We start from the raw sequence: 16,696 nt of genomic DNA on the forward strand, positions 1-16,696 counted from the left end.
CTAATTACAATAACTAAAAACTATTTTCCGGACTAGCTGTGCACGCGCGTATTACTTAAAGAAATCACTAAGAGCAGACTTATATTATATTTCAGTATATACAAAATATTTAGTTTTATTTTCGTGGGATATTCGTATTTATTGGTTTTTGCCGCACCCGCTTAGATAGGGCACCATACAATTGATCATGAGAAAAACAGCATTCAATTAAATCTATTCCGACATACTGGTCCAGGAGGTAGCGTTGCATGCGGGTCGCATTACAAAAGTCATAGTAAGCCGGCTGATATTGGCATCGGTAGTTGGTCTTATATGGCTATTAAGCAAACCGACCGTCCGCTGACTAAATGGCGGTAAGTTTGGCTGTGGAGATTGCGAATGACAGTAAAATTTCGTCCGTTGTACTATGTTGTTGTTTATTTTAGATATTTTAATAAAAGATCATGCGACCCGCTGACGCATAACCCAGGGGGGTTATGCGTCAGCGAATACAGACGGGTTTACCAGAGAGCGCCGTGCATCTCCCACATACATGCGTTCGCTGCATATAACTCAATGCTATAGGCAACAGGGCGGCAGTCTGTGCCCTTTACATATACGCGTAAACATGATTAACCGACGTAGGTACAGCATAAGCTGAAAACCTATTTCATATGATTGGTTATATGTATATATATATATATTTCATATGATTTACATTGGAAACATTTAAATATCTGAATCTGTCGATCTTTTAACTTTATAGTGTTCATATACACTTTCAATCATCATCATTGTATACTTCTTCTTTAGGTAGCTAAAGTTTCAGCTAGTTCAAAAGAACTTATTTTATAGCATTTTTATCGAATAAATATTCGTCATGATTATTTAAAGTGACATAATTTTTAGTTATAAACCGATTGAAATAAAACAAACACTTAATTTTAAGTGAACACACATAATACATTAGTGAAAACCGCATCCAAATCAGTTGATCCGTTTCTAAGATTAGCGCGCACAAACAAAAAGTCAAAAATTCTAACAATCATTGATTCTATTGCGTTGATAAAGATCCCCCAAATAATAGTTTTACTCGTATCTTTCATGTACCCAAAGCGATGATTTACATTTTTATTATATGTAATAGAAGATATGACAGCCTCAATGTAGCCTTTAAGCTTTTCTTACTGCTTATAAACTTCTGGTACATGACACATTCGCTCCGTAACCAAGATTGGAGTTAAACAAACATTTAAAAAAAAATAGACACAAAATGAACCTTTGAACTTAATTTACAATGCCAAGAGATTTGTAAAATATAAAATAAGTAACTTTATTAACACACCTGGTAAATTCTCAGTAAACGCCAACTCAGTAATACCGAAATTGCACTAAACATGACATAAGCCTATCACTATAGTAATATTATAAGTAAATAAAACATTCTAAAGAAAAAGCTAAACAAATAAAAAATAAATGAAATAAATATATATATATTTTTTTATCTAGGCTGCAATGATATCGGATCTCTCACACCTTTCGTGTTTTTAATTCAACTCGTGCTTGACGGTGAAGGAAAACATCGTGAGAAAACCTGCATGTGTCTTATTTCATTACCCGCATTGGAACAGCGTGTTGGAATAAGCTCTAAATCTTCTCCTCAAAAGGGAGAGGAGTCCTTAGCCCAGCTGCGGGACATTTACAGGCTGTTACTTTCAGACCTAAGTTATACTCAACTAAAACTATGCAAGCGATTATAATGTAATTGAAATAAAACAATAGTTACAATTGTAGACATTTATATTTTATTATAGTCATAAACTTAATCAACAGATAAATTAAAAAAAAACCTGAATCTGAAAACAAAATTTATTTATAAAACGATTTAATTTACAGTTTAACTATTTGTAAAGATAATTCCCTTTTAAAACAAACTTAAAGTAAGTCAAGCGATTGTTGATGAGTTGTTTACTTACATATACATTAAGAATCAGATTTAGTCATGAAGAAGAAGCAAATTTGTAAAATGATTGTCCTTTAAATGAAACGCAAAACAAAAAGGAAAGCATCAAATTGTAATAAGTTTGACTTATTATATTTTTCTTGTGTATCTTATGTATTCAGTTTCTCCTTATATAATTTGTGATTATAATTCATCTCGCGCTTTGCGGTGAAGGAAAACACCGTGAGGAAACCTGCATGTGTCTAATTTCTCTGAAATTCTGCCACATGTGTATTCTACCAACCCGCATGGGAGCAGCGTGGTAGAATAAGCTCCAAACCTTCTCCTCAAAAAAAAGAGAGAGAGGAGGCCTTTAGCTCAGCAGTGGGACATTAACAGGCTGTTACGGTTACGGTTACATAATATATTCCTCAGAAAACATTTTTCTTGATCTTCCTCTGGCTTTGAAATCATAATTTCACATTCATACCTACAATCTTATTGTATTATGAGTTGTTACATAAATATTATAAATTATTAACAAGAGCCTTTTATAAAATTTATTTCTTCAACTGGAGCAGCTTAGTTTCAAACCAAAAGACCAGCTCGGTGGTTGGGCTGAATATCCTAACTCCTCAGCCTCTTCGTTTATTTCATACGGTTTTCTGAATATTTTCAACAGCAGTCTTACCTGAAAATCAAAAAATGACATGTGTTAAATTTGTGTTTAAACATTATTTCAAGCGTACGAGGGTGACGTAGGCAATATTTAATGATGATTGGTTGACAAGTTAACAAATAAACAAACAAAATAATATTAGATGCGAGTGTAGTGATTATTATTATTATAGAGTGGCAAGGAGCCCGAATGACGTTATGACGAAACTCAGAAAGATGTATAATTTGCTTTGATTTGGTTGAGTTTGTTCAAATTATGAAAATCGCTTTTAATCAACTAAAGCGTTTAGTCAATTAAAATTAAACCATGTTAAGCATTACAGTTTTTGAAGATAAGTTTCCAAAAACAAATCGTTTATATCTATGATCACGAACAAAAAATTGTTCGAATAGATCGCAAAATTAGAAGACATTTAAGAACAGGTCAGGATTACTGAACATGACCGATGAGGATGTATGCTGACGACACCTCTTTAAAAATGTCGCTTAAGTCACAAGAAACAAAGTATCGTCAATTTGAAGCGCGAGGCGGAATACTGATTATATTGACCTTGTGAAAATCATTTTTCTCAGCATCAGCGATTGCCTCCTGCAGGATCCAGTTCCTGGGTACGTAGAGAGGATTCACTTTCAACATTCTCGCTCGGCGTTCTTCGTCATTAACTGCAGGCAAAGGTTACACACAATTATATATATAAAATAAGGCTTTTGTTTTTATTGTACTGTTATTATTGCATTTATGCCAAATTGAATAATATTGAAAAATAGTGTTATTAATTATAAGCATATAATATATTTATATACATAAGTTATATTCTCAACAACATTGTTAAGGACAGTAACGGTAAAAGCCTGAGAATGTCACACTGCTGGACTAAGGCCTCGTCTCCCTTTTTAGGGAGAAGGTATGGAGCTTATCCCACCACGCTGCTCCAATGCGGGTTGGTGGGATACACATTTGGCATAATTTCAGTGAAATTAAACACATTTTTCCTCAAGATATTTTGCTTCACCGTAAAGCACGAGATTAATTATAAACTCAAATTAAGCACATGAACACATGAATGTCTGAACCCACGATCATCACGTAAGATAAACGCGCTCTTACGACTGGGCCATCTCGGCCGTGTTAAAGACAGAAATAATAGTAATTAACCAATGAAATAAAGTTATACAAACCGTTTTCTGTACGCAATCTTGCTTTATATATCCCCACCCATTTCTCCCACCCTCCAGCTTTGCTTATTTTAGCTAACGACCACTTCTTATTTAAAATGTCCTTATCAAGTAACTGTTCTTTATCTATCTGAAAATAAAGTTTATTTTTTATTTTTTTATAGTATAGGTTGACGGGTGAGCATATGGGCCACCTGATGTTGAGTGGTCATCAACGCCTATAAACAATGGCATTGTGTTAACTATCGCTTACATCTCCAATGCGCCACCAACCTTGGGAACAAAGATTTTATGTCCCTTGTGCCTGTAATTACACTGGCTCACTCACCCTTCAAACCGGAACACAACAATACCAAGTACTACTGTTTTGCGGTAGAATATCTGATGAGTGGGTGGTACCTACCCAGAGAGGCTTGCACAAAGCCCTACCACCATAACAAGTAATATGTTTGTACGTGCCATCATATTTTAAGTAAAACATGCACTTTTTAAAGGTTTTTTTTTATATTAAGGTAAGGCAAGGTATTTCGCCATCTAGTGGCAAGTGGTCACCACCTCTCATACCAATAGACATTGGCAATGGAACTCCTTGTCTATGGGCGGCGGTGACTGCTTACTATTTGGTAGCACTTTTGCCAATCTGCCTACCTATTTTAAATAATATTAAATATACATACATAAATAATAACAATAGAAAAAAATGTTACAAAATATAATACTAAAACAAACATAAGACCTCCTTTGTTTAATTGCACGCCCTAGGAAATTTTTTGTAATAGGATCGGATACTTGTCACCTTGCTGGTAGGTCAAGGCTATCCCCCCGCCCCACAAATTGAGAAGTGGATGCTCTATTCTCCTCTGATGACACCGGTGGCTTATAACTTACCTCGGCTAATTGTCGGAAGGTGCAAGTAAAGTCGGCGCTCGTCTCCTGCATTAATTGCAGGAACTCTTTCACAAGCGACACGTCGCCATCTTGAATTGTTTCTAAACCGAATTTCGAAAGGTAGGTTTTTCTGTAATTAAAAACAAAAATAGTAAGTTCGCAATATCATTTAATCATATTTGAATTAAACAGTAAAGTTAATTTATCGTTGCTTTACAAAATAGCTATAATTATTTAATATAATTAAAATTATTAATTGCCATCTTTCATATTTTATAATTAGAGCACACGAGTCATGACAAAGAACAATTTACTGGTGGTGGGGCTTTGTGCAAGCTCGTCTGGGTAGTTACCACCCACTCATCAGATAATCTACCGCAAAATAGCAGTACTTGGTATTGTTGTGTTTCGGTTTGAAGGGTGTGAGCCAGTGTAATCACAGGCACAAGGGACGTAACATCTTAGTTCCCAAGGTTGGTGGCGCATTGGTGATGTAAGCGATGGTTAACATTTCTTACAATGCTAATGTCTATGGGCGTTGGTGGCCACTTACCATCAGGAGGCCCATATAATCGTCCGCCTTCCTATTCTATAAAAAAAGGAGTGCAACCGAATTCACTTTTAGTCAAAGTTTACTCGCGGGTTGTCTAAATGGAACAAGTCTTTATGGTAAGTTAATTTGTATTATCACTCCGGAAACATTGTCCCTGTGTTCGGCATCGTAGCAGGGGGGGGTTCATGAGCGCCAGCGTCGTGCTACAGAACCTTGCCTTGCAATGCTTGTATTTCGCTATTTAACCTTTGGCAAATGATAGTTTAAAAATTAAACTATTGTAATGAAATTATGAATGAAAAAAATGAAAAATTAATCGATTGTAATGAGTATTTAATTTATTTTTAATCCGAATTAATATAAATATTTACATACTATATCATATTATTGTAGTTGAATGTTATTGTTCCTAATATACATACATTCTCGCTAGTACACGTATTATTAATGCTTAAATAATAATACTTACAAAATTTTATCCTTGACGTATCCATCAAGAGTTTTGAAAAGCACCTTCATCTTTTCTTTGTTATCTTCAGTCAATATCGGCTCCAACGCTACGGCGAACTTCTCCAGATTCCAGAGTATTATCTACAAAAAATAATTACTATGACTCCATCTGTCTGTGTGTTTGGTTCATTTTAAAAAACGCCTAAACCATACCGATGATGTCATGTAATAATAAAAATAATAATAATAATATCATCTATTTCGACTACAATATATAGATATAAATATATATATATTGATAAATACAAATAAATAGTAAAAAGACAAAAATTACAATAATAAAAATCAGAATTAAATCAAATCAATTCAAGTTCACACTAATCAAAACAATCTATCATATTAAATTATATTAAATTAGACTAAATCAAATATATAAAATAAAATTAGATTAAATCAGATTAAATTAAATTAAATTCCATCAAATTAAATTCCATTAAATTAAATCAAAAATAAATTTAAATTAAACAATATCATGAATGTAATTATGTCAATTCACACATTAATATTCATTATTAATGTCAGTCAGTACATGAATCATATTGCAATGATTCACGTACTGACAGTCAAATCTGCATGCGAAATACATGTTTCAAATAAACATATTTATCAACTGACACAAAATAGAAAGTCAATTGCTGCATTTGCTTGCAAATTTGCAATCATTCCATAGTTTAATATTGTAAGTGCATTTTTTATTCCATACACAATCCACATATGTAAGATATTCTCTCATGTACCAACCACAGTAGAATATGTTGGTGGAATGAGCTCCAAGCCTCCCTTGACTATAAAGATCATCAGATATTCTACCGCAAAACAGCAATACTTGATATTGTTGTGTTCCGGTTTGAAGGGTGAGTGAGCCAGTGTAATTACAGGCACAAGGGACATAAAATCTTAGTTCCCAAGGTTGGTTATAAGCGATGGTTGACATTTCTTACAATGCCAATGTCTAAGGGCGTTTGGTGACCACTTACCATCAGGTGGCCCAAATGCTCGTCCACCTTCCTATGCTATAAAAAAAAAAAAGATACCTAGGCGCTTCATATTAGGTATGTTGCCTCGTCAAATTCCACTCCCCTAATTTAAAAAAAATCACTCACCTCTGGCTGTTTGTTAAACGCGTATCTCCCCATGTCATCCGATGAGTTGGGGACGTAGTGCTCGTAATAATGGTCTATGAAACCATATGGCCCATAGTCTATAGTCAGACCTAATAGGCTTATGTTATCTGTGTTTAGCACCCCGTGGACGAAGCCAATACCTGTAAAGTCAACTCTGTTAGACAGATATCCACGTCTCAAAAGAAAGGCTATCGGTGGAGTTGTAAGGTAGGGTAATTATACCGGTGGTAGAGTTTGTGCAAGCTCGTCTGGGTAGGTACCACCCACTCATCAGATGTTCTACCGCAAAACAGTAGCACTTGGTATTGTTGTGTTCCGGTTTGAAGGGTGAGTGAGCCAGTATAGGTGATGTAAGCGATGGTCAACATTTCTTACAACGCCATTGTCTATAGGCGTTGGTGACCACTTACCATCAGATGGCCCATATGCTCGTCCGCTTTCCTATTCTACAAAAAAAAATATATGGCACAATTTAGTAAATGACACTGTTATAGTATATTAAATAGCGGAGTCTGTCGTTATTCAGTATAATTTTTACATACTAAAATATCATTAATTATTAAATATGTTATTTTATTTCTTTACGTTTGAATTTTTAATTGATTCACTCAAACAGTAAATATTTGTATTAATGAAAAGAGCTCAATATATACCGATGATGCTGATTGTTATTTTAGCCACTAATAACAAACACTAACTCATTGCAATAAGATCGCATTACTTCCTATTACTTCATACGTAAAACAGAATAAATACATCAAATATGACGAAAAATTGTGCAGGTTGTTCTGTAAATCTCCGAAAGGAATCTTGGCTTGCCAGAAATGTAATGATTTTTATGATATTATGTGTGCTAACTTAACACATCAGACATCTTGCTCTCACCTCCCGGTACTGAGTCTTCTAATGTTACCACCCGAAATAAAAAACGTCAAGGAGCTTCAGACAACCAAATAAACGCGGAACCGAGCCTTGACGCATTAAAACGGCACTCAAAAGCAGACGATAAACCTAAATCTCCTATGATGAACTTATCTAACGATGAAATTCGAAGCCATAGCGAGGGATGAGTTAACCAGTGTTTTTTCTAGTTTCCAAGAGACTTTATTAAAAAAATATAGATGCAAAAAACAATGAATTAAAAGAGCGAGTAGAGCAACTAATGATTTCTTTTAATTTTTTTGAAGGAAAAAAAGAACTACGTATTGATGTAAACAATAAAAATGAATCGTTAAAGAGATTAGAATCCGAAAACAAAGAATTAAAAAATACTGTCGTGGACCTCAGCGCTAGGCTTACACAAATAGAACAACATTCGAGAGCTAGCAATATTGAAATTCATTGTATACCTGAACACAAATCAGAAAACCTTGTTACGGTCATAAAGCAAATGTATCAGAATATAAATTAAATGAAACAGATATTCACTTATGTACAAGAATATCAAAAATAGATAAAAACAGTTCCAAGCCAGGCTCCGTTCTTGTAAAGTTTGCTAGCCCGAGAATTCGTGATGGTTTTCTAGCATCGACAATACTCTTCAACAGGAAACAGAAGGTAATAACGAAAAACTTAATACCAGCCATCTAGGAATATCAGGTGAACGAAATCCTATATATGTCATGGAACTCTTGTCCCCAGCTTTGAAATCTCTTCATGCAGCTACCCGCGCTAGAGCAAAAGAAATTGGCTACAGATATGTGTGGATAAAATCGGGACGCATATATACACGTAAAAATGAATCATCGGAATATATATGCATCAAAAATGTTCAATCGCTCAACAGTCTGAATTAACTATACTAATTAAAATAGATTTATCGTTATAAATATATATAAATGTGTTGGAATACTTTACTATAACATTCAATGCTATATCATGTTATTACCAGAATGTCCGAGGACTAAGATCTAACGTTAGAGATATTTCATTAAAAATCCAAAGCAATACATTCGATATTATAATCTTACAGAAACATGGCTAAATTGTACAATCTTTGATTCTGAAATTTTCGACAGTAGATATACGGTATATAGAAGAGATCGTGCAAATAATAAGCTTGGTGGCGGTGTTCTTATAGCAATGTCTAACAAATTAATATCATGTAAAATTTCTAATAACAATAGCGAATGCGAAGATCTTTTTTTTTAGATTAAGGTTAAAGTCTCAACGGGTAAGAAATCTGATTTTCTTAAAATTTGTGTTGCTTATCTACCACCTCCTCTAAATCAAAACTTGCTAAAAACATTTATCAATAGTACCAATCAAATTATGGATGAGTATAATACGAAATACACATTAATATGTGTTGACTTTAACATTTCAAATCTAAACTGGGATCTACATAGCTCTAGTACCGATGTTTTACCAAAAACAAATAGTAATAATAGTATACATAACCTATTCCTAGATTTCTTGGAATTAAATGGTTTTAAACAATTCAATTCTATCGTTAATAATAATAATAAAATAATGGATTTAGTCTTATGTAACTCGGAAATAATAAAGATTAATGAATGCTCTAATCCTATACGTAATGTCACCCACCACCCTCCAGTAGAAATTTCTATTGCAATTTCAACCAGTCGTTATGTGCACGATATAAAATTACAAAAAAACAATTATTTTAAAGGTGATTATGATCAGATATTTAAAGCTCTGGATGAAATTTCATGGTCAGATGAACTTTTGATTTATGATAATATTAACGACATGGTTGATAGATTTTACCAAATACTTTATAATGTAATAAATCTTTATGTACCTAAAAGTAAAAAGTGTGGAAACAGGCACCCGGTATGGTACAACTCATATTTGATATATCTTTTAAGGCAAAAACAAAAATATCATACACGTTTTAAGCTCTATAAAAATCCGCTTGACCTTCTGGAATTTCAATATCTTCGTCACGACTGTGAAATAATTACAGAAACTTGTTACGATAAATATATATCTACTATAGAAAATGAAATAAGTATAAATTCTAAATAATTTTGGACGCACGTTTCTAATAAACGTAAAAATTCGTCTGGATACCCCCCATCATTGTGCTTAGGAGATAAACAATCAACAAATAAAAAAGAAGCTTGTAACTTATTTGCATCTCATTTTGCTAATGTTTATAATCCCCCAAAAAATAATTTACAATGTTTACTAAACGCACAGCAACAGCTTGCCGAAATATCTAATATATTCCGAAAAAAGAAGCAAAATAATAAGCAAAATAAAAAGACTCGATATAAGACAAACAGCTGGACCTGACAATATACCCCCAATATTTATTACTAATTGTGCAAATTCTACATCTTACCCTTTACACCTAATTTATAACGCATCATTGCAAAATGTATTTTTCCTGATAAATGGAAGAAAGCAAGAATAGTACCGATTCACAAGGATGGAAAAAAATAATTTGTATTTAACTATCGGCCTATATCAATCCTCTCAACGATGTCAAAGATTTTTGAGTCACTTGTTCACCCATTCATATTTAATCATGTTAAAAATCATCTTTCTCCATATCAATATGGATTTATGCCTAAGAGATCGACCAATACTAATTTACTTAACTATGTTTCCCATCTAATTGATGCTGTTGACCAAAACCTGCAAGTAGATGTAGTCTACACTGATTTCTCCAAAGCATTTGATAAGGTTGACCATGAGATACTGATTAGGAAATTTCGTATTTTGGCATTTCTGATACATCTCTGAAATGTTCTAAATCATATGTTTCTAATCGATATTCCAAAGTCGTTATTGACGGGGAGTGCTCAGACCCTTTCCATGCTACTTCCGGTGTTCCACAAGGTTCAAATTTAAGGCCCTTGTTTTTCATTATATTCATAAATGATATTACAAATATCATGAAAAATTGTCAGGTTTATCTGTATGCAGACGATTTAAAAATATCAAAAGTTATAAAAAAAGAATCTGATATAGCTGTTCTTCAAGATAATCTAGATAGACTAGTCCAATGGTCTAGACTTAATCACATGGTGCTCAATCCAAGCAAATGTAATTTTATAAAATTTACTAGAAAAAGGAATCCATTGTTAAGTTCATATAATATTTCGGGCAAACATTTAAAAGAAACTAATTGTATTCGAGACCTGGGTGTAATATTTGACAATCAGCTAAGATTTGATAAGCACATCAACTCAATAGTAACAGGTTCTTTTAAACTACTTGGCTTTATCTTAAGACAGTCTAAGGATTTCAAAAAGTCATCAACAATCCTACAATTGTACAATAGCTTGATACGAAGTAAACTTGAATATTGTTGTCAAGTATGGTCCCCCGCTTACAAGATTCATATTGAGAGAATAGAACGTGTTCAAAAGAGACTCGGTAATCATTTAGGTACAAACTAGTTTTTTTTTAAATGAAGCCACTGGAGATTCGAAGATCTCTACTAGACATGAATTGCTTTATAAAGTATTTAATGAAAAAATCGATGACGATAGACTGTTGAGTAGATTTAATATTAATGTTCCTAGAAGACCACCTCGCAACCCATGTCCGTTCTTTAAAATTGACCGCACTCGAACTAAACGAGAATATAATTATTGTGTAAAAAATACAGTAACACTGGACATTGGTTGTGAAGGGCTCTCATCGTTCATGAAAAAATGTGATGTTTCTTTTAGTATAAACTGTTAATTTGTTTAAAAATTTAATTAGTTACTACCTAGTTATGCCATATAGCCCAAAGCATGAAGACTATAGAAGTGAATGCTTAATCAGCGGAATGTTAGCCATTGTGTCATTCCATGCTTTGGGATCGTATGTCATGGGAAACGATTCGTTAGAAGGAAAAGAACATTCGACCAGAATATAAACCTCTGTTCGGTCGTGTCAATTTAAATATAATAAAATATTTTAAAATTCAAATATATTATATCTTTTTAAAAAAAGTCTGTCTTGCTCCCGTAAACTTGTCTACCTTTTGTTTTTTTTGTTCTTTATTTAAATATTTTTATTTTCTGTTTTTATTCTATTTTTGATTTGTATATTTGTAATTGTGTTTGTGAATGGTGTGTTCTCCTGTAATTGGTTGTGCATAGTTAGTTTTAAGTTAATGTAAGAAGTAATTTGAATGTGTGTTATGTACAACTGTTGGAGATCCAAATAAATAAATAAATAAATGTTTATTGTTTATCATTTTTTGTAGTACATATATAAATGTTGGTATATATATATATATATATATATATATATATATATATATATACCAACACCTTTAAATAAAAAAAATATTAAAAAATTAATAACTCGAAAACGATACACTTTTGCATAAGCATTTTGGGGGTCATTTGATAGCTATTGTCCTGAACTATAACCCTTTAAAAGGATCGTGACATATTACCCTGTAACCCTGTATAATACATACCAACATACCACTTTAATATAAAACCCGACTTTGATCATTTTAAAGTTTAAGTTCATTTATTGTTAATATTTTGGAATCTATTTATTATAAATATATGTATATATCCTAATATTATGTTTGTAATATCGGCGAAGTTGTTATCTGAACTTTGGAAGTAGAATATGTCAACTTTAATAAAAACATAATCGGTACCTTGCCATGTAGCGACCATGTCCAAGTTTCTGTGAGCTACTTCAGAGTAAAATTCGACGTATCTGTTCTCATCGTTTATATCAATGTGAGGGAAATGATGCTGCAACAAAAATATTACTATCTAGTATTATTTTAATTTCATAAAAGAAATTCTGATGCAAATTTATTAAAATAATAAATTTAAGGAGATGTTTTTGTTTCTTAAAATTTAGTTTATTTATATATTATAAAACTAAATAACATGTAATATAAGCCGGTTGGCGTGTTTGGTAGACGCTTGCCTTTCACGCCGAAAGTTGGGGGTTCGATTCCCACCCAGGGCACTGCAGACATTTGTGTGCATGAACATGTCCGTTACTGTCCTGAGTCTGGGTGTAATTATCTGTATATGTATTTACAAAAGAAAAATAGTATATGTAGTATATCAGTTGTCTGGTTTCCATAGTACAAGCTCTGTACAAGCTTAATTTGGGATCAGATGGCCGTGTGTGAATAATGACCCAGGATATTATTATATTATTAATATAACAATGTAGTATTGATATTATAGAACAATGAAAATTTTAAAATATTCAAATAGCTTTGTCCATGTCTAATATCGTCGTAAAATAGTCTATACGGAAAAATATTTAGCCTGAAAGTCTATATTCATAATCATTATGGCATCACGTTTTGGCAATATGACAGTAAAACAAGAAATAGCATTTCTGTTTCCAAAACCAAACAAAAAGAAGTAACTTAATTATAAAATTATCAAATATTCATTATAGTTAAGATGAGACATGAAAAAAAGCCGAGATGGCCTAGTGGTTAGAATCTTAACCGAAGATCGTGGATTCACCCGCGCAAGCACCACTGAATTTTCATGTGCTTAATTTGTGTTTATAATTCTTATATTATAATCTCGTGCTTGACGAGGAAGGAAAACATCGTGAGGAAACCTGCATTTGTCTAATTTCACTGAAATTCTGCCACGTGGATTCCACCAACCCGCATTGGAACAGCTTGATGGAATAAGCTCCAAACCATCTCCTCAAAAAGGTGAGGAGGCCTTGACCCAGCAGTGGGATGTTCACAGGCTGTTACTTTATAAGATGAGACATAATAACATTACCTTAATAATGAAATCGGCCAATGTTTTCGCCAATTTAGGTTCGTTACGTTTTTGCAATATTTCGAAGGAACCAATCCGATACCACGCTGGCGCGATGCGCAGCACGACCGCAGCGCGCTCCTGTCTCGACATACCGCTGTACGTCTTGTCCCTCCATACCTTGTGATCATCTGAAACTGGAAACCAATCAAAATAAATCAGCCTGTGCTGTCTGGGTGGTGCCACCCGCTCTTCATTGATTATTACCGCCTAATATAAATGGTGGTTTGAAGGATAAATGAGTACATATGCATATGGCATTTTGCCCCAATTATTATATTTTCGATTTAAAAATCATTATCCCAACACACCCAGACGACATTACATTTTGACGACAAAGATGCTTAAGTCATTATAACAAATAATAAAGCGCTTTTTATTTAAAATAATTTCTCGGTGCTCCCCAAAACCCAAAACGATGGAGGTAGCCGCTGTTTCTTATGGATATACTGCCAGTTTAGGCACTTGGAGGGCGCATATTTGCGTTTTCTAGCAAGAACAAACAAAATACCACTTTTGACCTAAGAAATTAGACCAAAGTCATTAATGCTTATGGATATTACAATATCTTACCCACTAACGCTCCTGCCCTGGTGGTCGGTATGCCGAGGTGGTAGCAAGCCTCACTAGCCACCATCTCCCTGATGGAGGAACGAAGAACGGCTCGTCCGTCGCCGAAGCGCGAGTAAGGAGTTTCACCAGACCCTTTAAGCTGAGGCTGCCAGGACTCCCCTTTACTATTGTATAAATATTTTCGTATCTTGATAGTGACAATATAATGTAGAAACAAAGGAAATAAGCGACCTAAACGAGCAAGCAAAAAAAAACACTACTGAGCTTTGAAACAATAGAGTTTTAAATTTAGCATTTATTTATTATTATCATTTAAAATTAAATCATTTAATAACATTTAAAATTGTTATTTCGTGACAGGAAGTTTATTTTTAATAAACTTAAACAAAAAAAAAACTAATATGACAATGTATTCATTTAGCATTATCTGTGTAAGTAAATAATATTATTAAACTAATATTTATTTTTCCAATTTTACCTGTTTACATATTCACCCAAAATATGGGCTCTTCCATCTCCTAGCTGATCAGCCCAAAAGCCAAATTGGTAACCACCATATCTACAATTGAATTGAAGTATGACTTAAATATATTTTAAAACAATAAATACAATAATAATTGCTAAACAAAATATCGGCAGGCATCAATCTTCTTTTTTTATGGATATGAATGGTTTTTTTTATAATCAGGGGTCTGCATTTTTGGACTTATCACAGGAGGACAATAAACTACATTGGGATTGAAATGGCGAAACAGAATTTGATGAGATACAGAATACTCTATAGCATTCTTTATGGAATTATAAAAAAATTGCTTTAAAAATCCATACAGTATTTAAAATTTTAAATAATTTGTTATAAACTTTGGAGGTGAAATTCAACTGTATATAAGTAGAAATAAGTAGTGTATTAATTAAGTTATGAGAGATGTATTAAAAACAAAGAGATATTATACAAGAATTGTTTGTAATATACAATATAGCTGACCCATTTTTAGGTTTGTTTATCTTTACTCCTACTTTGATTGGAATAGCAAATTAATTAATCAACTATTTAAAGATTACATGTGAAATTATTCAAAGTTTACTAACCTATGTGATACACTCAAAGTCCCTTCAGGTGCATATATTCCAGCAATAAAATTTATAAACTCCTCTGTCTCTGATACCTTAGGGTCCAAGTCTAAAATATCTGATAGAGCCTCATCAGAAGCGCACACAAGATGGAGCTTGCCTTTGAGAGGTTCTGTTGGTACCTTGGTGGGAAATGACAATGAATAATTATAATGAAATTTAAAATCACATAGCAATTCCATTATGAAAAACTTTATTTGTGATAAAAGATTTGGATTAGAAATTCAAATCTAGAATTTGAGGTTGATAAGGGTTGTTTTTTAAAGGAGTTGGTTGCCCCTTTCAAACGACACCCTCCTCACCCCGCGAAGATGCATAGTTTTTTTTTATATGTGTTTGAAGTTACTTGCAACAGAACATTATTTGTTTATATGTGCATTTTTAAAGTTCTAGAATATGATTATTTACTTTTATAAATATTTATTGTTGTTTTATAATAATTTCTTGTTATTTTATAATAATTCATTATTATTTTATGAAATATTTTATGTTTTATTTCTTTTAAAATGAAGCTAAAACTCAATTTGGGGTACACAAACCTCATATTCAATATGCAAATTTCTAATGCAACCCCAAAGATTTATTTCGCTATTATTATTATTCAATTAGAATAATAACTCAACATGATACATTTTTGTTTAATAGTTGTATCCCATCAAATTGCACTATTACGAAATATTATGAAAGCAAATTATGATTTTTCTAAACAAAAATATTAATCAAATTTATATTTAAGACGAAAGTCTATTTAAAATAGTATATTTAATGTAATTAGCGAAACAAACCTTGGAAAACACAGCGTTCTTCACGGCAGTAGGAACAGTATACTGTGGATTTTCATCAATCGGTAGCTCCGCATAGTTTGGCGGGCTCTGAAACTTCCATTCCTTAAAATCACCTACTAATTTCGCCATACCCGGCACAGGTCGCTTTTGCTCTTGTAAAAGCACAGTAAACACGCAAAAAGCGCGCCTCATTAGTGAACAGTATTTGTTTATAGTAAATTTCTTGGTCCAGTGTACTTATTCAGATAGACATAACTCATACATTATGACATATATGGAATACAACTAGTGGAATATTTATTGTTAAGCAAATATCGAATACTACTCTGTCTTTCATTTCATCAGAAATAAATTTGGAAATTGCAGATCACTTGCACACTTGCAGATTTCAGAGTTCTAACAAATTTTTAAGAAACATTTGACAGGTTGACAACTTGATTGCCATTGATATATCAAATCAAAACAATAACACTTGACAATAGACACTCGTTAGAAACAGGAAAAAATGACATTGACATATGACGTATCAATTAAGTCAAATATTATAATAAGTAAAGCCAAGTAGACGTTGGATCCGATTTTCATTAGCCGCGACATTTGCCAGCATTGCTATATAAATA

General features: G+C 32.9%; 1 protein-coding gene across 2 annotated transcripts; it reads right to left on the reverse strand.

Moving 5' to 3' along the window:
- Window positions 1-1,834: 1,834 nt before the first annotated feature.
- On the reverse strand, window positions 1,835-16,511 carry LOC126775716 (protein adenylyltransferase SelO-like). Of its 2 annotated transcripts, none has more exons than XM_050497799.1 (12): window positions 16,077-16,511; window positions 15,250-15,413; window positions 14,639-14,719; window positions 14,161-14,324; window positions 13,549-13,724; window positions 12,435-12,534; window positions 6,830-6,990; window positions 5,686-5,807; window positions 4,660-4,793; window positions 3,779-3,901; window positions 3,150-3,262; window positions 1,835-2,612 (listed from the first exon to the last, which is right to left on the reverse strand). In XM_050497799.1, exons 1-12 carry the CDS (start codon window positions 16,266-16,268, stop codon window positions 2,490-2,492), a joined length of 1,653 nt encoding a protein of 550 aa, XP_050353756.1. In that variant the 5' UTR covers window positions 16,269-16,511; the 3' UTR covers window positions 1,835-2,489. The 2 variants fall into 2 exon arrangements, with proteins under 2 accessions (XP_050353756.1, XP_050353755.1); XM_050497798.1 differs by having other exon boundaries at window positions 3,779-3,905; window positions 4,664-4,793; window positions 16,077-16,510.
- Window positions 16,512-16,696: the final 185 nt, after the last annotated feature.

This window comes from Nymphalis io, chromosome 18 (genome assembly GCF_905147045.1).
Source record: "Nymphalis io chromosome 18, ilAglIoxx1.1, whole genome shotgun sequence".
NCBI lineage: Eukaryota > Metazoa > Arthropoda > Insecta > Lepidoptera > Nymphalidae > Nymphalis > Nymphalis io.